Source organism: Motacilla alba, chromosome 10 (assembly GCF_015832195.1).
Source record: "Motacilla alba alba isolate MOTALB_02 chromosome 10, Motacilla_alba_V1.0_pri, whole genome shotgun sequence".
NCBI lineage: Eukaryota > Metazoa > Chordata > Aves > Passeriformes > Motacillidae > Motacilla > Motacilla alba.
In genome coordinates this window covers 4,773,216-4,799,232 of record NC_052025.1, presented here as the reverse complement: position 1 = coordinate 4,799,232, position 26,017 = coordinate 4,773,216, and the positions used below count along the sequence as shown (strand labels likewise).

Below are 26,017 nucleotides of genomic sequence, written 5' to 3'. Positions count from 1 at the left end.
ATGGCTCCGGGCTTTGGCACGGAATGGTTTCTGTGGCACCAAGAGCTGATGGAGCCCAGCAGTTCCAGAGTGGTTGGGTTGTTCTGGACAATGGTGACGTGAGGCCTGTAGTTTCAGAGCCTTGGTTGAAGGGAAGCTGTGTGAGGAGGGTGCCTGTGCCCTGGAAACAGAAGGATGTGTTCATTTACATGTGCCAGCACGTTCCTCTGGGCTCTGCTGGCCTGGGGACAGCGTGTGCTATAGGGACAGCTCATGCAGTAGCTCAGTACAGACACACCAGGAGATGGCAAAGGGGATTCTTCTAAGGACTGGATGAGCTAAGGCCTCTGGGAGTGACCCAGATGAGAGGGGTTATAAATTACAGACTGGATACTAGGTGTTGTGGGAAGGCTTTCAATAAATATTTGGTCTTATGAGATACGTGCAAAAGGCAAAAGCTTAATTTACAGAGTTTCTGGAGCCTCTGTGACAGAGGATGGAAAGGAGGGAGGCAGGAAGGAAGGACAGACAGACATCCCTTCCAGCCACCTCCATCCTGTCTCTCTCCTTCCCAGGCTGTGCCCCATTGTGAAATGCAGAGGTGCTCTCCTGTCTCCTTTGCCTCGTGCTGCTGGGCCAAGGTCCCCTCCTGTGCTGCCTGCTGCTGATTTCACCCTACAGAGGGACTGGACGCAGTGACTCACTGAGTAGTAAATTGTACATTAACTGTGCAAGCAGAAAAGTACTTAAAATTACTTAATGTACCGTGCAGTCAGCTGACAAACGCAGATTGTGGGAATTCACACAGCTGGCTCAGCAAAGGACTTGGCCAAGTTTCCCTACAAAATTAGAGAGAGAACCTGCAGCATCTAAGCCTCACTGCAGACAGTTTAATGTCGTGCAAACTGTTGTGTGTAACTAGGAGACTTTGTCAGTTTTGAAATTGGATTTCTATCTGAAAAATGATGTACATTTTTTCTGGGTTTACTTTAGCTTAAGGAAATTAACACAACTGTTCAGTCATTTGCCTTTTATTAGTGCACTGGACAGACTTTTATGTAATAAATTAGCTTTAGCAGAATAAAAATATATTTCTGATATAACTAAAAAATATATGTGTTAAGGACTTTCCAAAAAGGTTTCCAGTCAAAAAACATTAAAGCTTTCTTTTTCAAGTACAAAAAATCCAATCTGGCAGTACTTTCCTTTAACAGGAAAGTGTTCACATTGATACTTAATGCTTTTTTCACATCAGTTTTAAAAAATGCAGAATGCCTGTGGTGTAATGCAAAACTGTTTGTGTGTATTTGCTACATGCCTGCACATCAGTAGGAAAAAGCCGTGCTACTCCAGTTTTTCCCTTTTTCTTGTAGATTTTTGTACTTAAAAATGGTAGAATTGTGACAAACATTGGTTTTGTCTGTGATTAATGTTTTACAGTTGCAGGTCTCTTCTAATTCATACGCATCTTTTGGTTTGGTCCTTGAACAGTAGGTAGGAAGTTTCCTGGATTATTAATTTCTGTCTCTGTGTTTTTTCAGATTCTGCTTCAGGTCCTCATTTTTAAAGTTCCGTACAGGGACAGTATACAATCAAATGCAATATATATATTTGTATGAAACATATTTTTGATTGCTTTGTAAAAAATCCTTAAGTGTTATATATAAGAAATACCAGTGCTTTCATTTGCTGTCAAACATTTATTATACTAAGCAGTCAAGGAGGTGCCCAGTACAGCCCAAATTTCTTTGCTTCCACCTTTTCTAAGTGAGAGCTGTGGCAGCAGCAGTGGATGTTCTCTCTGCCATGGACTCACATAGGCTGAGTGGGACAGCCAGGTCTGATTTTGAGCTGTGCTGGCACAGGCTGGCCCAGGGGCACTGGGGTGGCCAGGCTGGGGCTTGCTCGGGCCACCAAGGGCAGACTGCCTTTCCCAGCTCCTGGCACTTCAGTGGTGATGGGTGTGTTAAGAGTGACAGTGCTGGTGCACAGCTTGAAGAGCTTCCATGCAGAATAAATGTTTTCTAAGCTTACCCCCAGTTGTGCCCAGCTGGTTCTGAAGGGTACACCTCTGGGATGGGAGGAGCTGGCTTATCTCCCCCTTACACTCACCTTCCTGCAGTGTCTGCTTGAGCTGAGAGCCAAGGTGCTGATCATCTGGGCATGTTGTGCTGGACACCAACACCCAGTTCTGCATTAAATGTCTGCCAAGCAGACTTCCAGTCACTGCTGGCTTGTGCTGATTCACAGCAGCAGAGTGGCAATGACAACATTTGTGTTAGCTTCCAGCCCTTGGAACTGCGCACACCCATTGACGTGGCAGTAGCACAGTCTGATTTAAATGCTGCAGTCAGGAACTAAAAAGGCAGGAAGGAAAATACCTTTTTACAGTCCCTCACCAGTCCGATTTAAATCGTATTTAGGGTTGTGAGGCAGCATTTCAGTTTTCTTTGTGCAGATATGCCTCATTTCAGTGGAAATACCATTGTGTACACCTGTCTGAAGGAAGGAAGACTTTCACCCTCAGTTTCTGTAAGGTTGTTAAATGCTCAGCCATCCTGTATTAGTTGCTTATTGACCTGGCTCTTCATAAGTACTGCCCAAGCATAGCAGAGCCTGAGCTGTGCTCTCAGCAGGGTGGCTGTAGGAGAGGTGGTGCCCCAGGCTTTACAGAAGGCTCTGCCTGTCCTCATGTTTCCCCATGGCTGCCTGCTGTGGAACCTGTATGCACCCCAGGTAACTGATACAGCTGAACTGACGGGCTCACAGGGCACTTGTACTTCAGCCTTTTGTGCACCTGGGTGGGGAGTGAGGGAGGTGCTGGCAGAGGAGCTGGGATGCTTTTCCTGGCAGAATTGAGCTCAGGAGCTGAGCTGTGGCTGCAGGAGTGCCTTGGCTGGTCAGCAGCACGTGTGCTTACACCTTGTGCCTGTGTCAGATCACATTGTGTTGGCCATTTTGGGGTCATTAAGGGACTTGAGCACCTGCTGTTGTGCATCTCTTCCTCCACATAATAAGTAAACCTTGAGGTTTATTTATGGGTTTCTGTGGAGAGAGCCCTACTCCCATGCTGCATTTGTCAAGTGCTTTGGAAGTACAGTGTTTTTAGGAGTACAGATTGGCAGCATTGGTGGATCTTGCTGTCTCTGTGGAGTATCATTTTTTGTAGAGGAAAGAGGATGCTGCATTTTGTCTTCTGGCTCGTGCCTCCCTTTCTCAGCCAGCTTTGGCCTGTGCCTCTGCATACCCCATTTCTGAGGTGTTGGCTGCTTCACTTTCCTGCCCCTTGATGCTGTGGGGCTGGGCTCTGGGAGCACCATCTGCCCCACAGCAGTGTCCCCCTGGGCAGAGCAGGGGTAAGTGCTGTTATCCAGTTTTGCAGTGCCAGGAGAATGGAGCACAGTCATCCCAGGCCAGCCGGGGCAGCTGGGCTCGTGGGGGTTGGCAAAACCATGCACTACTGAACAATTCTGTCTTGTTCTGCAATTAGGTACTGCTGGTGTGTTTGGCATCAGTTCAGAGCTGCTTGGGATTTAAGATTTGTATTTGTAGTGAAGAGGAGATACCTGTATTCATCAGAGTCACTTTCTTCTGCACAGTTCTGGGCATGGTCACTCCCTCACATGTAGGCCTGCTGAGCACTGGGTCATTATGCTACTCTTCAATGGAGAAAGTATGTGGTGGCCTTGTAGGGCTCCCAGCTGCAGACTCCTCATGCCTGTCAAAATCTGACCTTGTTGTTGCTGTTGGCAGGAAACATCCCTACCAATTAGGCTTTTACATGAGTTCAATATCAATTGCAAGTTGACTGATGGATTTTTTTCTCTTCTTGTGTCTTCTGAAAGCCAAATTAAAAATTAGGAAAAGTGCCATTGGATTTTTCATAGGAATTCACCATTGGTTCATTCTGTGTTTTTTCTTTATTCCTCTTTTTTACCTGTTGAAGCTACTTATTGCTGTTTTGCTTCATAGAGGAGGATCACAGAGATATTTTTCTCCCTTATCCAGTGACTTTCTGGGATCTTACAATAAAGCAGCTGCCTTCCACTGCAGTGAAGAGCATCTGCTCTTCAGACTGATGAAATGTCAGTACCTTCAGGCATCAGGACAGGACAGGGCCTCTTCTCTTAGAAAATCAAGTAAGCACTGGCATATCAAAGATGGCCAGAAAAGAGAATTTCCCCCCATTCTGACTGAGGGAGCCCCTTGGTGGATCTCATATAGGCTTGGGTCAGGAGGCTGGGGAGGGTTGGTAATCTAAATCACACAAATCTGAAAGCAAACTTTTAGGAAGATGGAAAGACTGATGAGCATTTGAACTTGGAACTTGTTTGTGGAGGTTTTGCTAAATCAATATACTGGTTGAGAAGCAATATCTGCTTTTTAAATATAGAAGCTTAGCCATTTCTAGAACCTGATTATTATTTAGAAGAAATGTATAATTTTTAAATAAGACAAAAAGTTATTCCCTAAATAGGTAAAGGACTAAATGTTTATCTAAGACTGCAATAACATTCATAATCTCTTTTCCCCCCTAATCTGTTTTACTAGACTATTTTGAGGATTGTGGTCCTTGGCATATGGGATTACATTGAAAACAAAATAGAGGTAAGCTCTCTCTCTTGGTACTGTTTTCCAGGCAGCCCCAGTAAGACCATGAAGAGCTGCTTTAGATGGCTGTGTTACTAACCTGGTGCAATACAATATCTTTTAAGGCAGATAAATACACACATTCTTTTCATTATGTGCATTATCAATAGCTGAATGCTGCAGTCCCTTTTTCTGTGAGAGACTCAGAAGATTGCAATATTTGAAAATATTTTATGAAGGGAGGGATTTTGGTCTTCTTGCTCTTTGTGTGACTTTTGTTGTTAGACCTGTGCTGGTCTGACGATACTGCTACCCTGAAATGCAGAAATTGGCACCTGAGTTTTATATCCCCACTGCCATAATTCAGTTGAAATGAGTTCAGTTAGTTGAAAAATTGCATGTAGTTTCCTGGTAGTAAATACTAGTTTGGCAAAACCCCCATTTTTATTGTGAAATTGTTTTGATAAACACTGTAATTAGTACCTCAAATTAAAAATTACGTAGAATGTATATACTCTTGTAGAGAAAGAAAAGGAAATTTGTGTGTAATAAATAATACATAATCCAAATCTGAGCAGAAATCCAGAGATCAAGACAATTAAAAGCTCTTTTTTTGATACTACCTCATAAACCACTACTGTGCAGGAAGAACCAGAAGACAGTCTGGATGTTCTTGGAGCATAATCAGTGTAGAGACTTGCATATTTTTGTAATGAAGTTGTAAACATTTTAACTTGTTTTGCTAAAAAAAAAAAACTTAAATAGTTGATTCAGGGTTTTTTATTATTAAGGCTAAATGCAGCAGTTTCTGATAATTCATCTTGGTAATTTGGAATAGTGATATTTTTTACTGCCCATTGAGTGGCTGCAGTAAGAAGTATTTCTTTTCAATACACTGAATCGTTATACACAGTTCTGAATACGTGGTTCTTACAAAAATCTGTGCCCTGCCTCTTTATGCAAACAGTTAATCAATGGGCCTTGGCAGCAGGGGAGGCTTTCAGCAGGAAGGAGAACGTGGTGCTCTGTTCTGCTCTGCTGGGCCGGTGTGGGACAGACCCAGCGCTGCTGCCACTTTGCTCTGAAACACATTTACTGGCTCATTTCTGTCTAATGCTTTGCACAATTGCTTTTTCTGACCTAATCCCAATGCAGCCATTGTCACGTGAATCATTCAGAGCGGTCCCAATTGTCAAACTCCTTGCAAGCCTGGCTGCCCCATGGAAGTGAGAGCAGGCAGTCTTTCTGTCTGGGTGCACAGCCATCCCCACACGTGTTGTGTAGCCAGGACATGGCCAAAAGCCATCAAGTCTCTTGGCTCCATCTTTTTCTACTTGTCTTCTTGATCTCTTCATTTACACAGTAAGATCTATGGGCAGGGACTGCATTTTTTTTTTGATGACATTATGCCAAGTAACAGGTAATAAATACCACTGATGATAAAACTCTTTGGCTGTAATAACATTTAGACTATCACTTCTCCTTGGGGATTTTGGCCAGTATTTCCAAATACCTTTCTCTCCCCCTTCCCTTCCACCCTAGTTTATCTCTCCTCACCTCATAAAAAAGCACTGAGGAATTCTGTTGTGCTACCCAAAAAGGATGCAGCCTTTCTGTGGCTTGGCCACCTCTCATATCCCTCTCAAATAGGTACATAATTGCATTTCTTTTGTTCAAAGAGGGACGGCAGGGATATGATTTTAAGGAAAGGTTTGAACAAGCTGATTTCTCTCTAGGTGTTTGATGGTGCTATCATAATCTTGTCCTTGGCACCAATGGTGGCCTCAACAGTGGCCAACGGCCCCAGCAGCCCGTGGGATGCCATCAGCCTTATCATCACTCTGCGGATATGGAGAGTGAAGAGGATCATTGATGGTGAGTGGGGACTCAGCTTGTGACTGCAAGCATACCTGTCAGGCTGGGGAAAAGAGGTTTTAAAAATACAGAGAGATTGCTTGCACACTGTTCCTGTCATTGTCCTTTCTCTTACATTTTGCTAGCACTGAACAGAAGAGAGTTACGACACCCATGGAGGAGAGTAGGTCTGGAGATCATGGCTGTATCTCCTGCTCTCTAGGGGCCTTTATAATTTATTGGTTTGTTTTCCTGTTAGGCACCTTCCTATCCCCTGTCCTGTAAAGTAAATGTCCTTACCTGCTTTATGTCTCTTGCCACCAGTTGTCATTCCTGATTCTGCAAAATAATTGATTCTCTGCTTTGCTGATACTTGCTGCACCCTCCTCATAACCATACAGCCGGCTCTGTCTTGGGACTTTCTTTTCTAAGCTTTTGTCAGTAAATAAGTTTTGTGTGGGATTCCTGGAGGATTTTCTTGCCCTGGGGATTCCCAGCAGGAGGTGCTCTCTGCAGTGCTGTACGTCCTGGAAATGAAGTGCACATGGGTGGTGTTTTGCACAGACCTCTCTGGGGATCTGCCTGGGGAGATGAAAAGGCCCTAGCAAGTCAAGGTTGCCGAGAGCAGAGTCTATGGCTGGGCCTGGAAGCAAGGACTTTAGTGTAGGTTATTGTGTGCTCAGCAGCTTAGAGAAAAGAAGTAAATAACTGGCCATTTTGCTCATGTGTGAAAAATCAGAGTTAAGTTGTTATTTTGGGTTTAAATGCCCAGGAGACTTTGTGTTCAGAGTTTAGGAGAGGCCATAGCCCTCTGATTGAAGCGTAAAACAAAATTGCAGGATTTTGTGTAGCTTCAGGAAACATTAATTGCAGTATGTATTGACCAGCTTTTGTGGTCAGTGTGAGTTTGCCATAGTTAAGTCAGGAGCAAAATTTCTAGAGCTATTCAGAAAACATATTGAAAACTGGGCTGCAGCTTGAAAAGCCATAGAAGATAAATGCCCTTTTTGTTTCTTCAAAATATCTTTCTTAGTCTGCTGTGTCCATTAAGGACTGATTTTTTACCACAAAGTCTAGGAATTAAATGGCTAGGGCTGTGGAATAGTTCTTTTCCTGAGGGAGCTGTGCTGTTCAGGTTTAGGGGGAATGGGACTGACTCTAAAGAGAAAATCCTCCTACCCAGTAGTTCAGGATATCTGTGGTAAACACTGGGGAAGAGCTGTACTAGCATGGAATCTGGGGAGAGCAGGCAGCATGCATTTCAGTTCAGCCAGGCAGATGGAGGTCTGACCAAACAATATCTAGACCCTGCATTTCCTGTGTTAGAAATCCTTCCATGAAAAATGTACTCTAGTGCTGCTTCTATTGGAAATACTCTAGTTCTCTAGATGCAAGGGAAAGGGATGATGTTCTTTGGCCTGTAAAGGTTTTCTTTCTGATTAAAAAACTAAATCACAGCTGGGTTGCTTTAAGTGTTATTTGTGTTTTCCAGCCTATGTCCTTCCAGTGAAAGTGGAGATGGAGATGATGATTCAGCAATATGAGAAGGCAAAAGTTATTCAAGATGAGCAGCTGGAAAGACTAACCCAGATCTGCCAAGAACAAGGGGTAAAGTTCAGTTATGTCTTTATTTACGCATATCTTGTCAAGGCAAGTCAAACAGTTCATGTACTTCGCTGCAGGCTGAGCTTTGAGAAGTACCACTGGGACTTGTGCTGTGGGGTGACAGGTCTCAGTGCTAAGGAAGCATTAGCTGCAGCCAGGATATTGTCAGCATGGTATTTGTCAAACAGCAGTCAGCTGCCTCTGCTGCTGGGCTTGTGTTTTCGGGGGTGAGGAAAACAAATGTGAGCAACAGAAAATAAATGGTTCCAGTATGTCATTTGTTAAATGAGAACAGCTAGCTTGACACAGTACTAACATACAAAAGCCATTGCTGGAGACTGCAGCTAGTATTCCTATGTGCAGTTTAAAAAAAATTAATTTCCCTGCTTTAAATGCAAGAGGTGGCTTCCCTGTAGGTCAGTCAGAGACTCCTGGCAAGCTCAAAATGTTGCAGTAGAAGCTTCTAGTTCCTGGAAGCAAGTCAAGATTTAAGACTCTTCCCAGGCCCCTAAATGTTCAGTGATTCAGTCTAGAGGTAAGGGAAGGTGAAGTTTGAAATACCTCAAGTGAATATATTTTACATGTAAAAGGTATAAAACCATTTTTGGGGCAATGAGCCAGGAGTTTTTGCCATTTGTCTTATGCAAATAAGTTCTTGACTAACTTGCTTTAGAGTAGAAAGCAGGGATGGATGTTGAGGCTTGGGATAAGTGAGTGTTGAGGTGACCATCAGACCACAACAGGATGATCCCCAGGTGATTTACTTCTTGTTTCAGTGAAAGGAGAACTATGAGATATAGTCCAAATAAATCCTGGAGATTTCTAGCTTCAACTCCCATTCCTGGCTTGTGGCAGGTACTTTTGAAATACAAAACCATCAATATTTAGGTCCCCAAATGGATTTTTAGGTTTAGGTCCAGATCTCCTGGATGTCAGCCTAGGATTCTGCGATGAACTGCTGCTGGTGGCGAGTTGCTTTGTCTGTGTGATGCATTAGGAAGAGCTATGGACACTGTGTCATTTCTTAATGCTGCTTTTGAGTCACTCACATTAACCATAACAAGTTCTAAACCTAAGGTTGGTTTCTGCCAAAAATTAGTAAGTGCCAACTATGTTGTCTTGGGTGGCAAAACTGCAGTCCTCTTCCTAACACCTTTGCACAATGATACTTAGTGATTTGGGTTCTGTCAAAGTTGTGAAATTGCCGGGTAAATGGTGCACACCCCATTTTACAAGGGAGAGAAATCAGTGATTTCTTGAGTACCAGTGCTGTATTTTGTCTGTCAGACCATATTAAAGGTCTTGACAATCATAAATTGTAAACCATTTATTTTTAGGAACTTTGCTGGACAGCCAGATAACACTCTCAATCTCTAAACAATTTTTGGTGTTGTAGTTTCATAGTCTGATCCCAGGTGGGGTTCAGGAGTAGCCCTTGCTGCTCTTCATTCTGAGCCAGGTACTCCTGAATGTCTGACCAGAGTCGCCCTAAATCCGAGCTCTGATGCTCACAGCCTGTACAGCAAAGAAAGAAATGCTGCACTGGGAGAGGAGTAAATCTGAGAAAACACAGCAGGTTCTCTTGCAGCTTTCAAGTGTCATCTGCTATGGAAAAATACAGTCTACAGAAAGATGACAGCATGCTAAATCCCTCTTACTGGCCTGACTTGCTGCCAAACAACTGTCTCAGCCGTATAATATCAGGTAAATGTACTAATTTGCTGCAGTTAGTAACATAAGATATTGACAGGAGTACTGGCTCCTTTATTTGTAAATTATTAGCTTCATAATTCAGTCAAGAAAAAGTTGTCAGCATTATAATATTCCCATTAACGTTGTGTACAGCATCTGATTGGGAAAATGGCTCCTAATGGTATTTAGTGTCTAAAATTTCTGCCAGGTTTTTGCTTTTTCATTTGATCATCTTTCCTGAGCTTTCTAAAGGATTGCTGGTTCACGGTGTTTCCGTGTGCTTGTCTGTTTGGAGGGAAGGTTTGCCTGCAGTGGTCTGGCTGTGCCTAGTGCAGAGCAGCAGCCAGGAGGGTTCCAGGCTGCCCTGTCCGTGTGGTGCCAGCTGTGCCAGGGCAGGGGGTGCCAGGCAGACAGGTCACCGTGGTTCCCTGCAGCCCAGCAGGGGGGCAGGCACTGACTCACCCTGTGCTGCACCTTTGGGACCCCGCTGGTGATTTGCATTTATTCAGTAGTTAGAGGTGGGGCTGAGAACATTCCTGCTGGAAAGGTTTCCCAGCACTTCCTTTTCTGAGGTCCTGTGTTTGGTTTCTTACTGCTTTGCTGCTGTTCAGGCAGTTGGGTTAGAATTCTTGGGGTCTGGCGTATTCTGCAGATGAAATTACCTTGAAAGTTTCAAGCAAAGTATTAATTATTTCATTAGAGGAATTGGGAAAAATAGTTAGCCTGTTTTGCTTGGGATTTAAAACAAAAAGAATTGGTGGCTGGTTCTCTTGAGAAGTCCCATGCTGATTTGAAGCTGGTGCTTAATGCTAGGCAGACAAAACCAGGATTTCTGTTTTAAAAATTAAAAGCAGGAAAGATACAACCACCCTTTTTGGATCCTCTTTCTTTTGTCAGTTGTGGGGTTTTTTGACCAGTGATGGTGTATAACAACTCTAAAGTACATTTCCATTCCTGACTGACATTGGAGGTGTACTTTTGCAAACATGTTGCTCTTTCCACATGTTGCCTTTTGGCTAGCTGTACATCTGAAAAACAGAATATATTTATAAATTAAACTTGCACAGACCACCACTTTGTTCTCTGTAGTACCCCACTGCAACTGTTCGAATAGTTTGCTTTTTATTTATTCTCCACTGGCCAAAAAAAGAGGTTATTAAACAGGAATGGAGCATGAGGGATTTCTAAAAATGGGTAAAGGTGAAAGGAAAGGGAAGAGAAGTCTCACTGCAGTCACTGTCAAGAATACACAGTATATTGCTGATGGTTTTGCTTTATCAGAATAACTTAAATTGCAAAACAAAGTTATAAAGTTTCATTAGCTACAAATTCCGGTTAGGGAAGATTGTTCTTTTTCTCTGGAATCACCTGTAAAGGACTTTCCATTTGTGATAATAGATACACTTACCTGATCATTCCTGCTAAGCTTTCAGAAGAGTCATTCAGCTGAACACAGCCCAGCCAGGAATATGTGCTTAGCCTCATCACACCAGAGCTCCTTTTCTGTCAGTTCCTGCAGAACTGGGGTTTTCAGCATTCTTAACAGTGCAACAACTACGGGAGCTGTAATTTCTTTTTTTCTCTTGGAATATAATTTGTACAACAGCTGCCAGTTTAATGACAGGGCTATTTAGCTGGTAAAATTACCTATCGGAGAAATAACGTATGCTATCCTCTCGCAATAATTTTAATTTATTTCTACCTACCAGTCATTTTCTTGGTGGATGGAAGGCAGCCAAGGTCATCCCGTGTTTAATTCTACCCATAAATCATTAGTTTGCAACTGTCTCCTGGTTTTTATTGTTACCAACAATGGCTAAACTAATGGAAATAAACATTGGATTGTATCCCAGTGGCAGATGAGTTTAGGGCAGGGCATTCTGTACAGACAGCACTAATAGAATTGAGCAAAGTTATTGCTCCTGCATTAGACACAAGTAAGCTTCTGGCTAAAATGTTCATTGATCTCTCTCAGAAACCATGTCAGTCCTACTCTGTTGTTAGACCATTTAAGGGGAGTACTCCATGATTCACTGCTAAGTCTCTTTTCGAGTCTTACATGTGTATTATAAAATATCAGCTAGGATGGGTGGCCCACTTAATAAAAGCAGGCATGTGAAAGGAGATGTTATCTAGAGCTCCAGGTAGGTCTGTCAATTTACCTGCTTAGAAATAATCACCTCATGCGTTATTTGAGCGAGGAAGTGCTCAGAAGTGCCCCATAATTATTTCTGGTTTGTTTCCTGACAAAATATTGCCAGGCTTGTGCTGCAAGAGGACATGTAACAGATTTTGAAAATGGTAAGTTTAAATTTCCCATTGGTGAACTTTGTCTCCATGCCAGACAATCTAGTTACTCATTCTTCTATAAAGCCTTCTGTATCTCCCTTTTTCTTGGTAATAAGTGTATTTTCATATCAGCCACATTTATTGCACCTTTGTTGCTGTCTTCAGCTCCATCGTGCTGGCTGTACCCAGACAGTTCTCAGAGGTGCACAGTGACAGTACACAAGCATGGAATGTGCAAACCTCCTGTGAAATACAAGAACATACATTTTCATTGTGAGAATGGGCAAGCACTGGAGCATCTTGCCAGGGAGGTGGTGCTGTGTACACACAGCCTGGAGATAGTCAGAATTTGAGAGGACAGGCTTGCAGCAACCTGAGCTAAATGGAGCTGCTTTAAGCAAGTTGTTGGATTTTATGGCCCTCCCAGTTCCATTAGATTATGCTGGGATTCTCTGAAGTTTTCAAAAATATTTTTTCTGTTACAGAGTATGTTGGAACTTATTGGTGAATACCCACCAGCAGCTACCAAAGTATGTGTGGTTAAGGAACATGAATGTCATAGGTGTCAGGAGGTGGTTTACCTTTGTCTCCTTGGTCACAAGTTATCTTCTACACAAGAGCATTTTTTTGCTCACTGAATCTCTTTGAGATTTGCAAGGTTCTTCCACAGAGCTGATACCTATGAGTTAATTTAAGCAAACCAAAGCACGTGTTGAAATTCATATGCTTGTTTTTTTTTGGTCATCTGATGATATGTGCAGTGTGCTCCTGCCCTACAGGCTGAGGGGAGGATGGTGTACCTGAAGTACAGACCCTGGTTTCCTCAGTCCAGCTGTGCTGGTCCAGGTGTATGCTCAGATCACTGCATCAGCTCCTACTGCAAATAGAAATCTGACATGTTACCTTGGCCCAGAATTTTACCTTAAAAAGACTGTTATATATACCTCCTAATGATTTATTTTAGCTGCTCTGGACTGCCTGAATGCAGTCAGAGCAATCTCATTAGCTCTTGTACACATTAGAACTGCCTGAGGTCAGTGTGCAATGTAATCTTCAGTGGATAGAAGCACCTACAACCTAATTTGCTCGTGCAGCCTCTCGCTGCATTTCACCTGTAAGGAACACACCCTGAGATTTGACCTTTGGTTTAGGGGTTGCTTTGAGTGGCTGACACTGGATTCCAGCACCTGCAGGATCCTGGGATAATGCTTAGGAAACAATTCCTAGTGAACCAATCCTGTCTGTAGATCCAGGTCTTTTATGAACAGAAACTCTGATTCTCCTCTGGCAGGATGCCATTGGTACCCGGATTCTGGGTCTGCGACAGGGTGACCCTGGCACCCAGACTGGGTGTCTGTGACAGGGTGACACCAGTGCCCGGGTTCAGTTCCTGTGACCGGGTGACAGCGTTGCCCCTATCTGGTGCCTGTGACAGGGTGACACTGGTGCCTGGTGTGGTGGCTGTGACAGGGTGACAGCAGTGCCCCAGTCCAGTGGCTGTGGCAGGGTGACACTGGAGCCTGGTTTGGGGTCTGTGACAGTGTTGTCCGTGCCCGGTGTGTCCCGTTCCCGGTGTGTTCCCGTGCCCGCTGTGTCCCGTTCCCGGTGTGTCCTCGTGCCCGCTGTGTCCCGTTCCCGGTGTGTTCCCGTGCCCGGTGTGTCCCGTTCCCGGTGTGTTCCCGTGCCCGGTGTGTCCCGTTCCCGGTGTGTTCCCGTGCCCGCTGTGTCCCGTTCCCGGTGTGTTCCCGTGCCCAGCGCGTCCCGCGGTTGGCGGCGCGGCTGCAGTTCCCGCCGCGCTCGGCAGGTGGCAGCAGCGCCGCGCCGCGGGCCCGTGTCCCGTTGGAGCGGGGCCGGGCGCTCCCGGGCTGGGCCCGGCCTGCGGAGGAAGGGCTGCCACAACCTGGCCACAACCTGGCCACAACCTGTGCTGTTTGGAAATGCTCACTTCGTCCCCAGGAACTGTGAGTGCGCAGGAGGAGTCTGGGCTCTCTCCCGTTTCTTCTGTGGCCTCCTCACCTGTATAATGCAGTGATGCATTCAGGCGTCTGATTGTTACAATACTCTACAAATCTTTGCAAATGCTGAAGCTCCTTAAATTGGATCTGATGCAGACATAGTTATTGAGATGACTTTTAGCTAGTTCTGTCTGTTTGTGTTAAAAAATACCTGCCAGATTTTTTGTCTTGCATGAAAAAAGGAAATCATACCATACCCCTAGGCCAGAATTAAGCATTTCAATGACACTTATTTCTTTTTCTGTCACCTATGAATGTTTCTGAAGGCTGAAATGTAGAAAAGCAGAAATTATGTTTGAGCTAGACAACATGAAAAAAATATCGCCAAATTTCTTTTTTGCCTAATTTGTTTGAGTGCATTTCTTCCATTAAACCAAAGGACTGTCTGAAAGGGTATCTTTCTTTCTTTAAAGGTGGAATGTAAGGTATTCCTTGTGATTCCTTGTTTTTTTTCAAGTCAAGGATAAAACCTGAAATTCTCTATGTTCATACTGGCACAAGCACCTTGAACTTCAGGATGCTTCAGGCTGGCTGGGAGCAGAGTTAGCAGTGCCAGTTCTTCCTAGCAATAGGTTAGGACAATAACAAGAATCTGCCGTGGAGGCTTCATTACAGGAAAACAGGGAGCGGGGCAGTATTTTGACATTTGCTGGTTCCACCTGACTCCTGACTGCCACTGCCAGAAGACCTTTGGTTAAAAGCAGGGAGCACTTGCAGCCAGCTGTTTGCAGCTGCCAGGCCTCTGTGCGCTGGATTGCAGATGGAGGAAAAGCTGTGTGCTTTGTTAGAGCCCTGGATTAGCTGCTTTAATGGGATCTGGAAAGCTTGACCTGCCCTTTGGCTTTCTAGATTTGAGTCTTGCAATAGGCCTTCCAGTGACTGTAGTTCCTTCCCAGATGCTCTGGACAGCAGATAGTCTCCAGGTGTGGCAAACTGGAATCCCTTTTCCTTTCCTAATCTGTGGAAATTGTCTCTGGTTTCCCCTCCCCAGTGTTTGCACCACGTCTGACTGCAGTGGAACGAATGGGGTGTGGTGATGGGTTCCAAAATCTGCCAGTGAAGCAGATCTGAGTCACATCTGAGGGTGAGGGGCACAGCCAGGGCTGCTCCACGCCAGTTTTCCAGCATGGAGGTGCCGGTTCCGTGTGTGCTGTGGGTGTGGAGTGGCACTGCTGTGTCCTCCTCCTCTGAACCAGGGGAGGCTCAGCAATGCCACATATTTGAATGTTTGCCTGTTACTCACCTCATTTGTGTTTCCCCCTTAAACTCTAGAATTAGACATGACTTGGTCACTGCTGTACTACTGATTTTAAAAAGTTACTCTTTTAAAGAGAAACTCTTCCTTGCAGCTCCACAGCTGTGCTGTGTGGCACAGGGAATTTTTTCCTGCTTATATGAGGATTTAAAGGGTCTCTGCAGCCTCTCCAAAAAAACTGTTTTTCTTCTTGCATTTTAGAAGATACTGGCCATCAAAAACAAAATCTGCTGGATTCCTCAGTCAGATTGTACCTGGTAGCTTCTTTTATTTAGGTGTCTGCTTTATAACACCAGTCATGAGCAAATCTCCTTGTGGCTGCAGAAGTTCTTTGACATGTTTGAGAGGAATGGCCAGAGAAGTGGTAACCTTCCCCAGGGTTTTCTGCACACTGCTGAGTACAGAAGATTTCAAGTCAGAAGAGGCTGTAGTATCCTCCCCTTGTCTGATTAGTGAGGGAGGACCATTCTGGGTGCTGCTCAGAGAACTTCCCCTCCACTGGAAGCCTTATTACAAAGTCTGGTTAGGGATATTTGTCATGAACCTAACTCCCTAAAAGCCTGTTAAAAGTGGTCTCTTGCTGTGAAGGTTACATGAGGTTGTGCAGTAAGACTTGTTAAAATTGTCCAGAATTACCTTTAGGACACAGCTATGCAAAACAGAGGACCAGCATGAGGCAGGCATTGTCTTCAGATATGTGAGCAATGGTCCAGCTCACCTAGGCTCTGGGAGAGCACCACCAGCTTGGACTCATGTCCTGGCTCAACCACACTATTTGTTTTCCCAGACCTGTAGTGTTCAGTGGTGAGTAATAGGTCCCCAGCTGTAGCATATAAACTTCTGCCTGTGCTCACGTGACATCGGTTTGTGGTGTTGTTTTTTCCTCCAGTTTGAAATCAGGCAGCTGAGGGCCCACCTTGCTCAGCAGGATTTAGACCTGGCTGCAGAGAGAGAGGCTGCCCTGCAGGTCCCACACGTGCTGAACAAGCAGAGCAGCAAGAGGTACAAGGTGGTGGCCACCGAAGACTCGGACGATGAAGCCACCGAGAACATCTCTGAGCTGCGACCTGCACGAGGTGAGTGCACAGCTGATCCTGCCAGGGGGATCCCACTGAACACCTTCACTCATGCAGGGATTTGTTGCTTCCCTGCAGGCTGCAGAGAGGCTGCATCTGCTCTGAAGTGGCAGGAACTGTTGTATTTGAGAGCAGGTTCTAAACACAGCCAAAGAAGTGAGAGGGAAAGAAAATGGCTGGGATGTACCTTCCCAGTGTCCTCATGGTTATATCCATCAAACACTGGAGAAGCAGCAGCCAAATGAAACTTGGCCAAAGGATAATCACTCACAGGTAAAAGCAGGAAATTTGGGAAGAACATTGAAGAACACTTTCAGTCTTTGGCCACTTGCATTTCTGTGGTTTGGAGAGGACTCCTGCATCAGCTGTGGGGCTTGCCTTGCCTGGAGGCTGTGCTCTCACCAGCTCCCTAAAGCTGCCGGTGTTGGGCAGGGCAGCACTGGTGCCAGGAGAGGGAAGGGCACTGTGGGCATCCTTGCATGTCTGAGTGCCACGTGGTTAGGGAGCACTCTGCTGCCTCGGGGGTCTGCTGGGCAGCTCTGTGGTTCAGGGATAACAGCAGTTACATCTACTTGGATCACATTTTATTATGTAAGGGCTGGACCTGATTTTCTTTTTCTGGAAAAGACAAAGCTCCTTTCCTGTGATCCACCAGCCCTTCCAGTGGAGTGCAGAATGTCTCCTGCTTTAATGTAATATTCCAGAGGAGACAACACTTTCTGTCTTAGTGGTGTGTTAGTGTCTTGGTTTGGAAAGACAGGAGTCTGCTAAGGAAGGCAGGAGCCTCCCCTGAAATGGAAAAATGTAAACCCCCTCCCTCTGAATTGCTGTAAATTTGAAATTAAGGGGGGGGCTCTCAGGCAAAAATGTGGGAGCAGGAATAACAGTTCTTTATTAGGGAACAAAATAAAAAGATAAAATAAACGATGCAGTAAACTAAAACAACACTGCCAGAGTCAGAACACAACCTGACACCCTGTCGGTCAGGGTGTTGGTAGCAGTGCAATTGGAATTGTGGCTGCAGTCCTCCTGGAGTGTCAGCTGTGGTTCTGCTGGAGCAGGGATCCTGTAGAAGGGTGTAGTTAGTATTCCTTGGGCATCTTAGCTTAATTATTGTGGATCTCTTGGAATACAAAGTTTGCACAGTATCTTTTTGTTGGTCAAATTCCTTAGAATTCAAGGCACAGATACTTTAAAAGCTGTTAGATATTTTCAAATTATAATCCTTTCCTTTCTCTGCAGAGTGGTGAAAGCATGTAGAAAATTGTTTTGGTTTTTTCCACTTTATGATATCTAAGCACTAACTACAGTAAAGCTATTAATTATTCCTGATATGAAATTGTATTTAAAAGCAGACAGTTGAGCAGACTGACCCCTAAAATGCATTTCCCTCTTTTTTATAGTATTTCAGAGGTTTCCCCAGTGGATATATTATAATTTATGCATGTCTTCCTTGAGGGTTATGTTTGGAACTGAAGAGTGTTGTGCACACTATAAGGAGGCTTGCTGAAATTTTAGTGCTGTGGAGGTTGGTCTAAAAATTCTTCTGTTCAAGGTATTCATTCTGGCATCCAGGTTAACAGAATTACTCATTATTCATGTCTTCCTGTAAAATGCTGCCCACACCTGCAACAAAGTAGACTCCCAATCTTCAGGATGGATTTCTGCACTTAGGTTACATGATTAGAGGGATTTGTGCTTTTCGCCGATAAAAAAGACATTGAGCAAATAAGAATAAGTGGATTGCTTCACTTATTGGGTCAGGTGCAGTTATGTTATGTTTAAAGATTTATACTGAATATGCAGAATAAATTTCCAATTCCTGGAGATTATCTAAAAGTACCAGAGGTAATGTTTCTTGTGCACTGTATTATATATTGCAAACAAAGTCTTTGTAGGTGCCTTGAGTGCTTGTTTTCAGAACCTAAATTAGGGTGACAGTATTTGAACAAGTAGTTTCTGTGGAATGAGGCAGGAGCTGGACAGGAGAAGTTCCCTGTGTTCTTACAGCACTCTGTGGTAGTCTGTCATCCCATGGGGCTGCCAGCACAGGGCCCAACGCAGCGTGCCTGAGACACCCACAGCAGCACTGGTGCTCAGTGTGCACAGCCCAGGGCACAGGCAGTCGAGGCAGAGGATTTCACATGGCATTTCCGGGATTATTTTGCAGTGCTGGCTTAGGGATTGCATCTGTGTAACTTGGAAATCTCAGCTCACAGCTGGAGAAGGCAGTAAGGATCCTGGGCCAGCCCTGCCTCATTGTTCTCCCTCCCCATCTCGACTGGGGCTTTCTTCTCCGGCTCTCTGGCACCAGCTTTTATTCCCAGTGATAGGCTGGCAGTGGCTGCAGCAGCTTTCACCATCCTCCCTTTGCCATGCTGGCAGTGTCTTCTCATTCTGCACCCTCCCGAGCAGTGCAGGTGTCAGCCAGAGCTGCCTGTGCTGTGCCAGGTGGCAGCAGGGCACGGCTGAAGGTGCCCTCATGTTCTCTGTGTGGGAAGGGCATGTGCAGTTGGTGTGGGATCTCCCATCTCCCCACCTGCTGGGGCATGTGAAATACTCAGAGATGTGGCTCTGCAGAGCACAGGCAGACAGACAATTCCTGTACTCTCCTGCAGTCACACTGGCTGTGCTGCCTTCAGGGCTTCCCACACCACTTGCTCTGCCTGGAACTTCAGCCCACCAATGTTTTAACCTTTGGGTCAAGGGTTATATTTTGCAAGTTACCCTGTGTGTCAGACCACGTCAGGGATTGCTTTGCAACCGTTTTCTCAAAGCTGTGTTTTTCATCCCTAAAGATTGCAGAGTGAGGGCTGCAGCTAATCATTCTGAGTGCCATTGGCACTTGTGAGCTCTGGAACATGCCTGCCATGGCCTACTGCACTGCTAGGGAGAACAGAAATGAGGGACCAGGTCACCTCCACTGTCGAGGGGAAGGCAGCAGTTCAAAGCCACGATTCAGCTGTTTGGCAGAACACGCTCTGATGTGCTGTTCTTTTATGCTCTGGCAGAACATTAGCCCTACATACAACACCTGAGGCTGGGGGATGGAATGGAATGCATGTGTTTTTGCCAAATGAAACTTTGTCAACCTTCAAAAAATCACTGTCTTCAGAGAGCTCTGAATTCTGCCAAACCAGCAAGCTTGAGTTGGCTAGAGAACATACTGCATGAGAAAATGGGATATTCCATCTCAGGCTAATCTTATTTCCCCCATCTATATTGAACAATGGAAACATTCAGTGCAGAATTCTTCACCGTGAAGGGCTGATGGAATAAGAAAGCATTGAGACTTTTTACTCATTTCCCTACCTGGAAGTTTTATGGGACACTGCATAAGTTAAAGCTCCTCAGGGGCAGCTGTAGCTTGTCTCTGGTATTTACACAGGATTTTGTGCAACCGTTCACTACAGCATTCAGTAAAGTAAATCAGGTAACCCCAGTATCACATGGTACGTGCAGCACCTCTGCAAATCTGTGTAAGGATATGCAGTGACCTGCCCCAGGAGAGCTCTGTGTGTGCTGGCTGATTTGGGAGTTTTCCAGTCCATGTTTTCACCCAGATTTTCCTGCAGATCTCCTGCTCTTTGTATTTAAAGTGCCTTATTTGCAGGTATGAGACTGGGAGAAGCAAGAGCTCTGGTCAGATGGACAGTGGGCTCTGAAAGAGTCCCTTAACTCCCCAGCTTACATTTCATGCCTCCTCCTGAAGGCCAGTCCTGTGCTAATTCTGGGAACCATGAGCTGGTTGCTGCCTCCCACTTCTGTCTCCACAGAGCAATTCACCAAGAGACCTCCTGACACAGTAGGAATAACACTGTGGAAAATGTATGGATATATGGTATTTCCTAATTAATATGGTAAAGAAGCAGGATTTTTTTCACCTTTAATTTGCTTTGAATTGAGGTTTTATTTCTCTTGCCAAGAATTTTATCTCCAGACCAGACAAATGTGAAGACTGAAACAGTTTTCAGCCTGCAGGTCCAAGGGTACCAATATCAACAGCAGGAAACAAACAGACCCCAGAGAAGGGCAGGGATGGAGGAGCTGCAAACCCAGGGCAGAGCTGCACTCTCAGAGCACTTCAGCTCTGTTTGTGAAGAGCTCAGGCTGAAAGCTGCTGCCTGTGAGTGCACAGCAGCATCACTAATGAAGTTCAGGAGCATTGTGGTCAGCCTTTCTCTGAGAGCAGGGAAATACCCTGAGTGCTCCTTTCTTCTTCCTAGAAATGGTTGCCATTTCACATAATGGCAAATATCATCCCATCTATTAATCTCTAAATTATAAAGATGTTCTTAGCCCATACAGTATGTAACTGGTCATGGTGAGAGTAACAGCTAATGTTTTCTTGTTCTGTACAAATCATTTTTAGTGTTTGGTGTACATAGTTCCAGGCTTCAGGGAATGCCAGGTTCACAATGCCCCCTCTAGCCATTAATACTTCCTTCCAAAATTTATTATTCTTTAATCTCTCCCATAACATATGAATTAGAGTCCCTAGTGGAAATTCCTCATTTTCCTGCATATATCATTTCAGTTTTTGAAATTCTACAGTACTGCCGTATTGTAAGATTAATATACCACCCTTCTATTCCTTTGAGCAAGAACCGGAACTTCGCATCGCCAAAAACCTTTTTTTTAACTGTTCTGAGTCAAATTTCCATTTTTATGGGGTTAGCAGTAAGTCTTTTGCTTTGGGGGACTGCCTCAATTTATGATCATGCTTTAAAGAAAAGTAAAGCTTGCCCTCCCCGTAGGTACCCGCTGTATTGTAAGTTAAGAAGGTAGGATATTGGGAGGGGAGCATGAAAACTTCTGGAGCTTCAGAGGGCTTCCTTTAACATTATTCATAAGCTGTTTGAGAAGGCAAAGCAGGGCACTGGAAAGGGTTTTGTCAGTTGTTCCTTGTGAGGCAGTCTGAGCTGGTTGGATGCTTTTAAACTCTAAGCCAGTTCCTTTGGTGATCATCTGTTAGTGCTCTGAAAGAACCCTGTTAGTGCAAAACAATAGATAAAAAATAGTTTATGGTTATTTTCAAATGCTGAAATGTATCTACTTTGAAGTCTACTCCTGGAAATGGAGTATCTAAGTGCACACCACTTCAGCTTGACTTCTCTCTAGGTGCCTCTTCCAGGCTTTGTGGTTCTCTGTGCACTGACCAGCAAGGCAGGAATCAAAGGAATTAAACCTTAAGCAACACTTAGAGAAATGTGTGTGCAGTTAGTGGAGTCTGGCTCTTGTATTTCATAGTCACCAAATGGGTGGGGCAGAAACTGCTCACTCCCAGAAGGGGTGAGCCTACAGTCACAGCTGTGAGGATGAAGTTGTCTCTCATCATTAATGTGAAGAGGTGTGAAGACATTGCTGACAGGTAGAGGAACACAGAACTGGAATGCTTTCCCCTGTCCAAGCATGCAGCCTTTCATAGGGATCCCTTTCATGAGCAGATGGTGCTCCCCGTGACAGCAGTGATTGCTCTGCCCTCTGCTGCCCTGCCAGACGCCTGGGTTTGAAGTGTTAGAAATCTTTTCCTACTTCTCAGATTACATTTACTTGTTGCCAGTTTATAACAGTTTGTTCTTGAATCCTTTTGCTTAATTTTTTCTTATCTTGATGATTGTTTTGGTGGCAGCCATATTCTTCCTTAGCTTTGTATTTTAGACTCAGCAAATGTTGCTGTTTCACAGAGACAGGCGCAGGTTCCTCTGAGTTTGCTTCAGGCTGACTGTACTGAGCCAGCTCAGATGTGCATCTGCTGATCCATACTCAGGGAACAAGGTTGGGAAGAGCACTGAGAGTCCCCCAGGCCATGCTGTGCCCACAGCCCCCCTGACACAGTGCTGTGCTGCATCTCCTGTGCTCCAGTCAGCTCACAGTGCTCTTGCTGCATCATCTGCTCAAGTGAGGCCCAACGCCCCCCATTTGTTGTCAGGATTCTGGGTTTCTGTCCCAGCAGCATCTGCTGGTAATGGAGCCTGTTGCACATCCCAGGTTTCCGTCTGCACAATGACTTTGACCACAGATTGATTTCTTACTTAGAACCAGGCTGAAGCTGTTGCTCTGTTTTCTCTGCCAGCTGACTTTACAGTTGCTCTCAAGATGGAGTATCCATGTGCCCAGGCATCCGTCCAGCCTCTGCAGGGACTGGATGTGTGTGTGAATTGAACGGTGGTGTGAGTACTGCAGCTTGCAGTAATGTAGCAATCTGTCTTCAAACCAAAGGCAGGGGAAGTCTCCTGGAAAGTGCCAGCTGGCTGCTCTTGGTTCCTGTTGAAACAGATGAAAGATCTGCTTCTTTAGAAACCTCCTAGTAAAGAGTCTTTTCTGGAAGGAAGCTGGGGTAAGACATTACTCTGAGGACTCACTTCCTCAGTGGGAGGCTGCACAGCAGAAAAAAGAACCTTCCAGTTCAGAAAATTCAGCTTGGAGAGACAGAAGGCAGTACAACCAATGGCAATAAAAATATGAAATAAAATACTCTAATAATGAAATATTTCAAAACAAAACCCCCTTTTTAAGGCCTTTTCTTGTATGCAGGGGAGTTGCAGATCACTCATGAAGGCATTGATGAAACAATTAAAAAGCACTGTTGAGGCGTTACAGAACTGAAAGAGCTCTGCCTTGGGTGGAATGGCATTTATATATTTCACCAAATTTATTAGGTTTTTATGGGTCCAAGAGAGAGAGATTGCAATGTTGTCTCTTGGGTCAGATGAGATTATATGGCACTGTACTCTAAGTAGTTTATTACTCCCTGAACTATTGCAGTGTGTGTTTGGAGTCCTGCAGGAAAAGAACAAGCAGATAACTTGGAAACCTTCATCAGACAAAATCCAGTGGTTGTCAGACAGATCCTGACTGAGAACCACAGATTGTTTCAATAACTGGGATTTGGGCAGCAGGCAGAGCTGGGACTGCACTGCAGTGAGCAGCCTTGCAGGGGGGCTGGTTACAGTGCAGGGGAGGCTGGGTTTATGTGAGATGGGGCAGAGTCTGAGCAGCCTCCCAGTCAGACATTCCCCCCTGTGGGTGGGAGTTCTGATCCTCTTGGAGTCAGCCCCACTGTCCCTTTGTGGTCTCTGCTGCCTCACCCTTTGGAGCTGTCAGCCCACACTGAGCAAACTCTGCTGTGGACTGCAGAGAGCAGCCTGTCCTGCTCCTTCCTGCCCCTGCTCAGCAGAACCCTCAGCTGAATCCCTCCACAGGCTCTCACTGCCTCCACGCTCCCCCTCTGCAGGGAGGATTGGAGATTAATCCTTGTTCACCACAGGTTCTCACATGGGGAAGAGCTGCCACACTCTTCCTTCTCAGCTCACACCTTTTGGAACTTCATCACTAATTTTCCTGTCATCCACATTTCTTTGGGGCCATTTATGAAGGGTGGATGTGGCACAGAGGGACATGGCTTAGTGGCAGTGTTACTGGTGGACTCAAAGGCCTTTTCCAACAGAGAAGTTTCTGTGATTCCTGCTGGTACATGTAGCAAGAGGATCCCAGTCACCATCCATCAACATTTTCCTAAGATTGCCATTTTCGTGGGAATTAGGAGGGGAATGTTTTTCCTTTCTGCTTACTGCCAGTTTTTTAGTTGGCTGTAAATACCTTTTGGGTATCTTTATAGCTAAAGATGCAAAGTCTGTCTTCTGGAAAAGGAAGTGCAGGTAACATTTCTGTGTATTGGAGGAGATGGATTAATTTCTAGGAAAAGAGAAAAATTAAATCTGGATCCTGAAAATTCCAAGGTGGTAGAAATAAAATAATCTTTTTTTTAAAAAGGGTTTAAAAAAACCCCATGGAAATTGTGAAGAATTAAGTACTTCTTAAGACAACTCCCTTTCCACAGCTCAAACTGGACTAGATTGACAGCAGAAAACACTGTGTAGAATGTAAATGATACAAGTGCTCAGCCCCTTGTGTAAAGCTGGTCTTCCCTGCTTGCTCCTACACACTCCCTGCATGCCACCAGCTGATCCTGACCCCATGGGAGCCCCACTCTGAGCAGGGACTCCATCTGGGAATCCCCACAATCCCTTCAGTAGTGTTCTGTGGTGCTGTGCACAACTGTGCCTTTGTGGGAACATTGTGTATGCACAGATGGGTGCTTTCAGTTGGGTATTTGTTGCATTATTTTGAGCTCCTTTTTTCAGCCATGTAGAATATAATGGGAGGTAACTGGAGTTGTTTATAACCTTCAATGCCCAAAGCAGCAGGGACTCCCGTATGACTCAGATGAGTTTGTTAATTGTCAGTTTGCTTTAATGTAATGATTCAGAAACTTAATCTGTTGTTGAAATATTTATTCTGCTGCTGTTATTCCATTACTCTTTATTGTTTTTTATTTGTAAGAAACTACTTAAGGTCGAATATATGTATTTTATATTTACATACACATGCACACATGGATATATTTATACATATTTTCTTAATTTACAGATAAATAGATCAGCAGTGGTGAGCAATAATAAAGCCATCACAAAATAACATAAAAGTAGGCAGCTGGGAGCTCCCCAGTCTTGTGTGCCAGTGGTCACATGCAGGGCCGGGCCCGGCCAGAATTCTCTTCCCAGCTCAGAGGGAGCAGGGGCAGTGCATTTCTGGACCTCCTCTCCTGGTTTGGCAGTGCCCACTGCTGCCATAGAGAGCAGCCTGGCTCTCTGCTGGCTTGCTTGGGCACAGCTGCTGTGTTTGGGAGCAGTGCCCTGGCACATTGTGTCAGCTGGCAGACAGGTGGCCAGGGCCATCAGTGTGTGCAGTCCCAAGGCAGCCTTGGTAAATGTCTTGGCATTTGGAGAGACTGTACTGGGAGCACCCAAGGCCCCTGTTGGTGGCTTTCGTCAGGTGACGGGGGGTGACCCTCGTCCAGCCAAAGTGCTGTGCTGTTTTCCTTTGTCTGCTTAGAATTGGACTCCAGGATGCTGAAAGTGCCCTGCCAGAAGTACAGCTCCAGAGGCATTCTCTGAACCAGAACCTGTGTCTGTACGGCTGGCAGGTTTGGTGGCACTGAGATTATCAATTATGCACGACTGAAATGAAGTGTATTTTAGTAGCAGATAGCTGAAAAGCCTTGCAATGTACTCCTAATTCAGTGGCATCGCCCTGAGCTACTCTGAGGCCTCTTTTTTAAACTCAGACATTAGCACAAAGCACACCTCTGACTGCAGGCATTTAAAGATCAACAAGGGCTGAAAAAGCTTTTAAGAGCCAATGAAACCAGGAAAACAACGACATTTCCTTTCAGTGTCAGGTTAGATTGCCTTCTTATGAGTGCAGCTATTTCAGGTACAGAGTGCTTGGTGGTTTGGGTCTTGTTGTGTGAGGAAAGTGTTCCCCAGAAAACATCTGTTTCTTTCACCTGCAAACCGCAATGTGCTGTGATGAGGCAGGACTGTAGCCACAGAGACCCAGGGGGACGAAGGAAATCTGGCTCAAAGGGATGAGCACGGCTTTCTGCAACAAGGTATCAAAAAGAGCACTTAAAAGGAGAGAGTGCTTTTAGAGTACAGATATGCCACAAAGTGGGCAGGTCAGGTTGCCTGGAAGCCTGACGTTCTCAGGGCCTGCTGATACTGTTTCTTACCAGCAGTGTTTGCCTTTGCTCAGAACAGGAGAAGGTTATGGGTTTTTCCTGAATGGTAAAATGTTCTGCTTTTCCATAAGATAAC

The 26,017-nt window shown here is 45.0% G+C and overlaps 1 protein-coding gene across 7 annotated transcripts in view; it reads left to right on the top strand.

Annotated features, from left to right (window-relative positions):
* Window positions 1-26,017, top strand: part of TMEM266 (transmembrane protein 266) — an 84,053-nt gene that overhangs the window by 48,727 nt on the left and 9,309 nt on the right. For all 7 annotated transcript variants that reach the window (XM_038147644.1, XM_038147643.1, XM_038147641.1 and 4 more), the window contains exons 8-11: window positions 4,531-4,587; window positions 6,306-6,444; window positions 7,916-8,031; window positions 16,169-16,355. In XM_038147644.1, coding sequence (XP_038003572.1) covers window positions 4,531-4,587; window positions 6,306-6,444; window positions 7,916-8,031; window positions 16,169-16,355 — 499 coding nt within the window. The remainder of the gene's footprint in view (window positions 1-4,530; window positions 4,588-6,305; window positions 6,445-7,915; window positions 8,032-16,168; window positions 16,356-26,017) is intronic.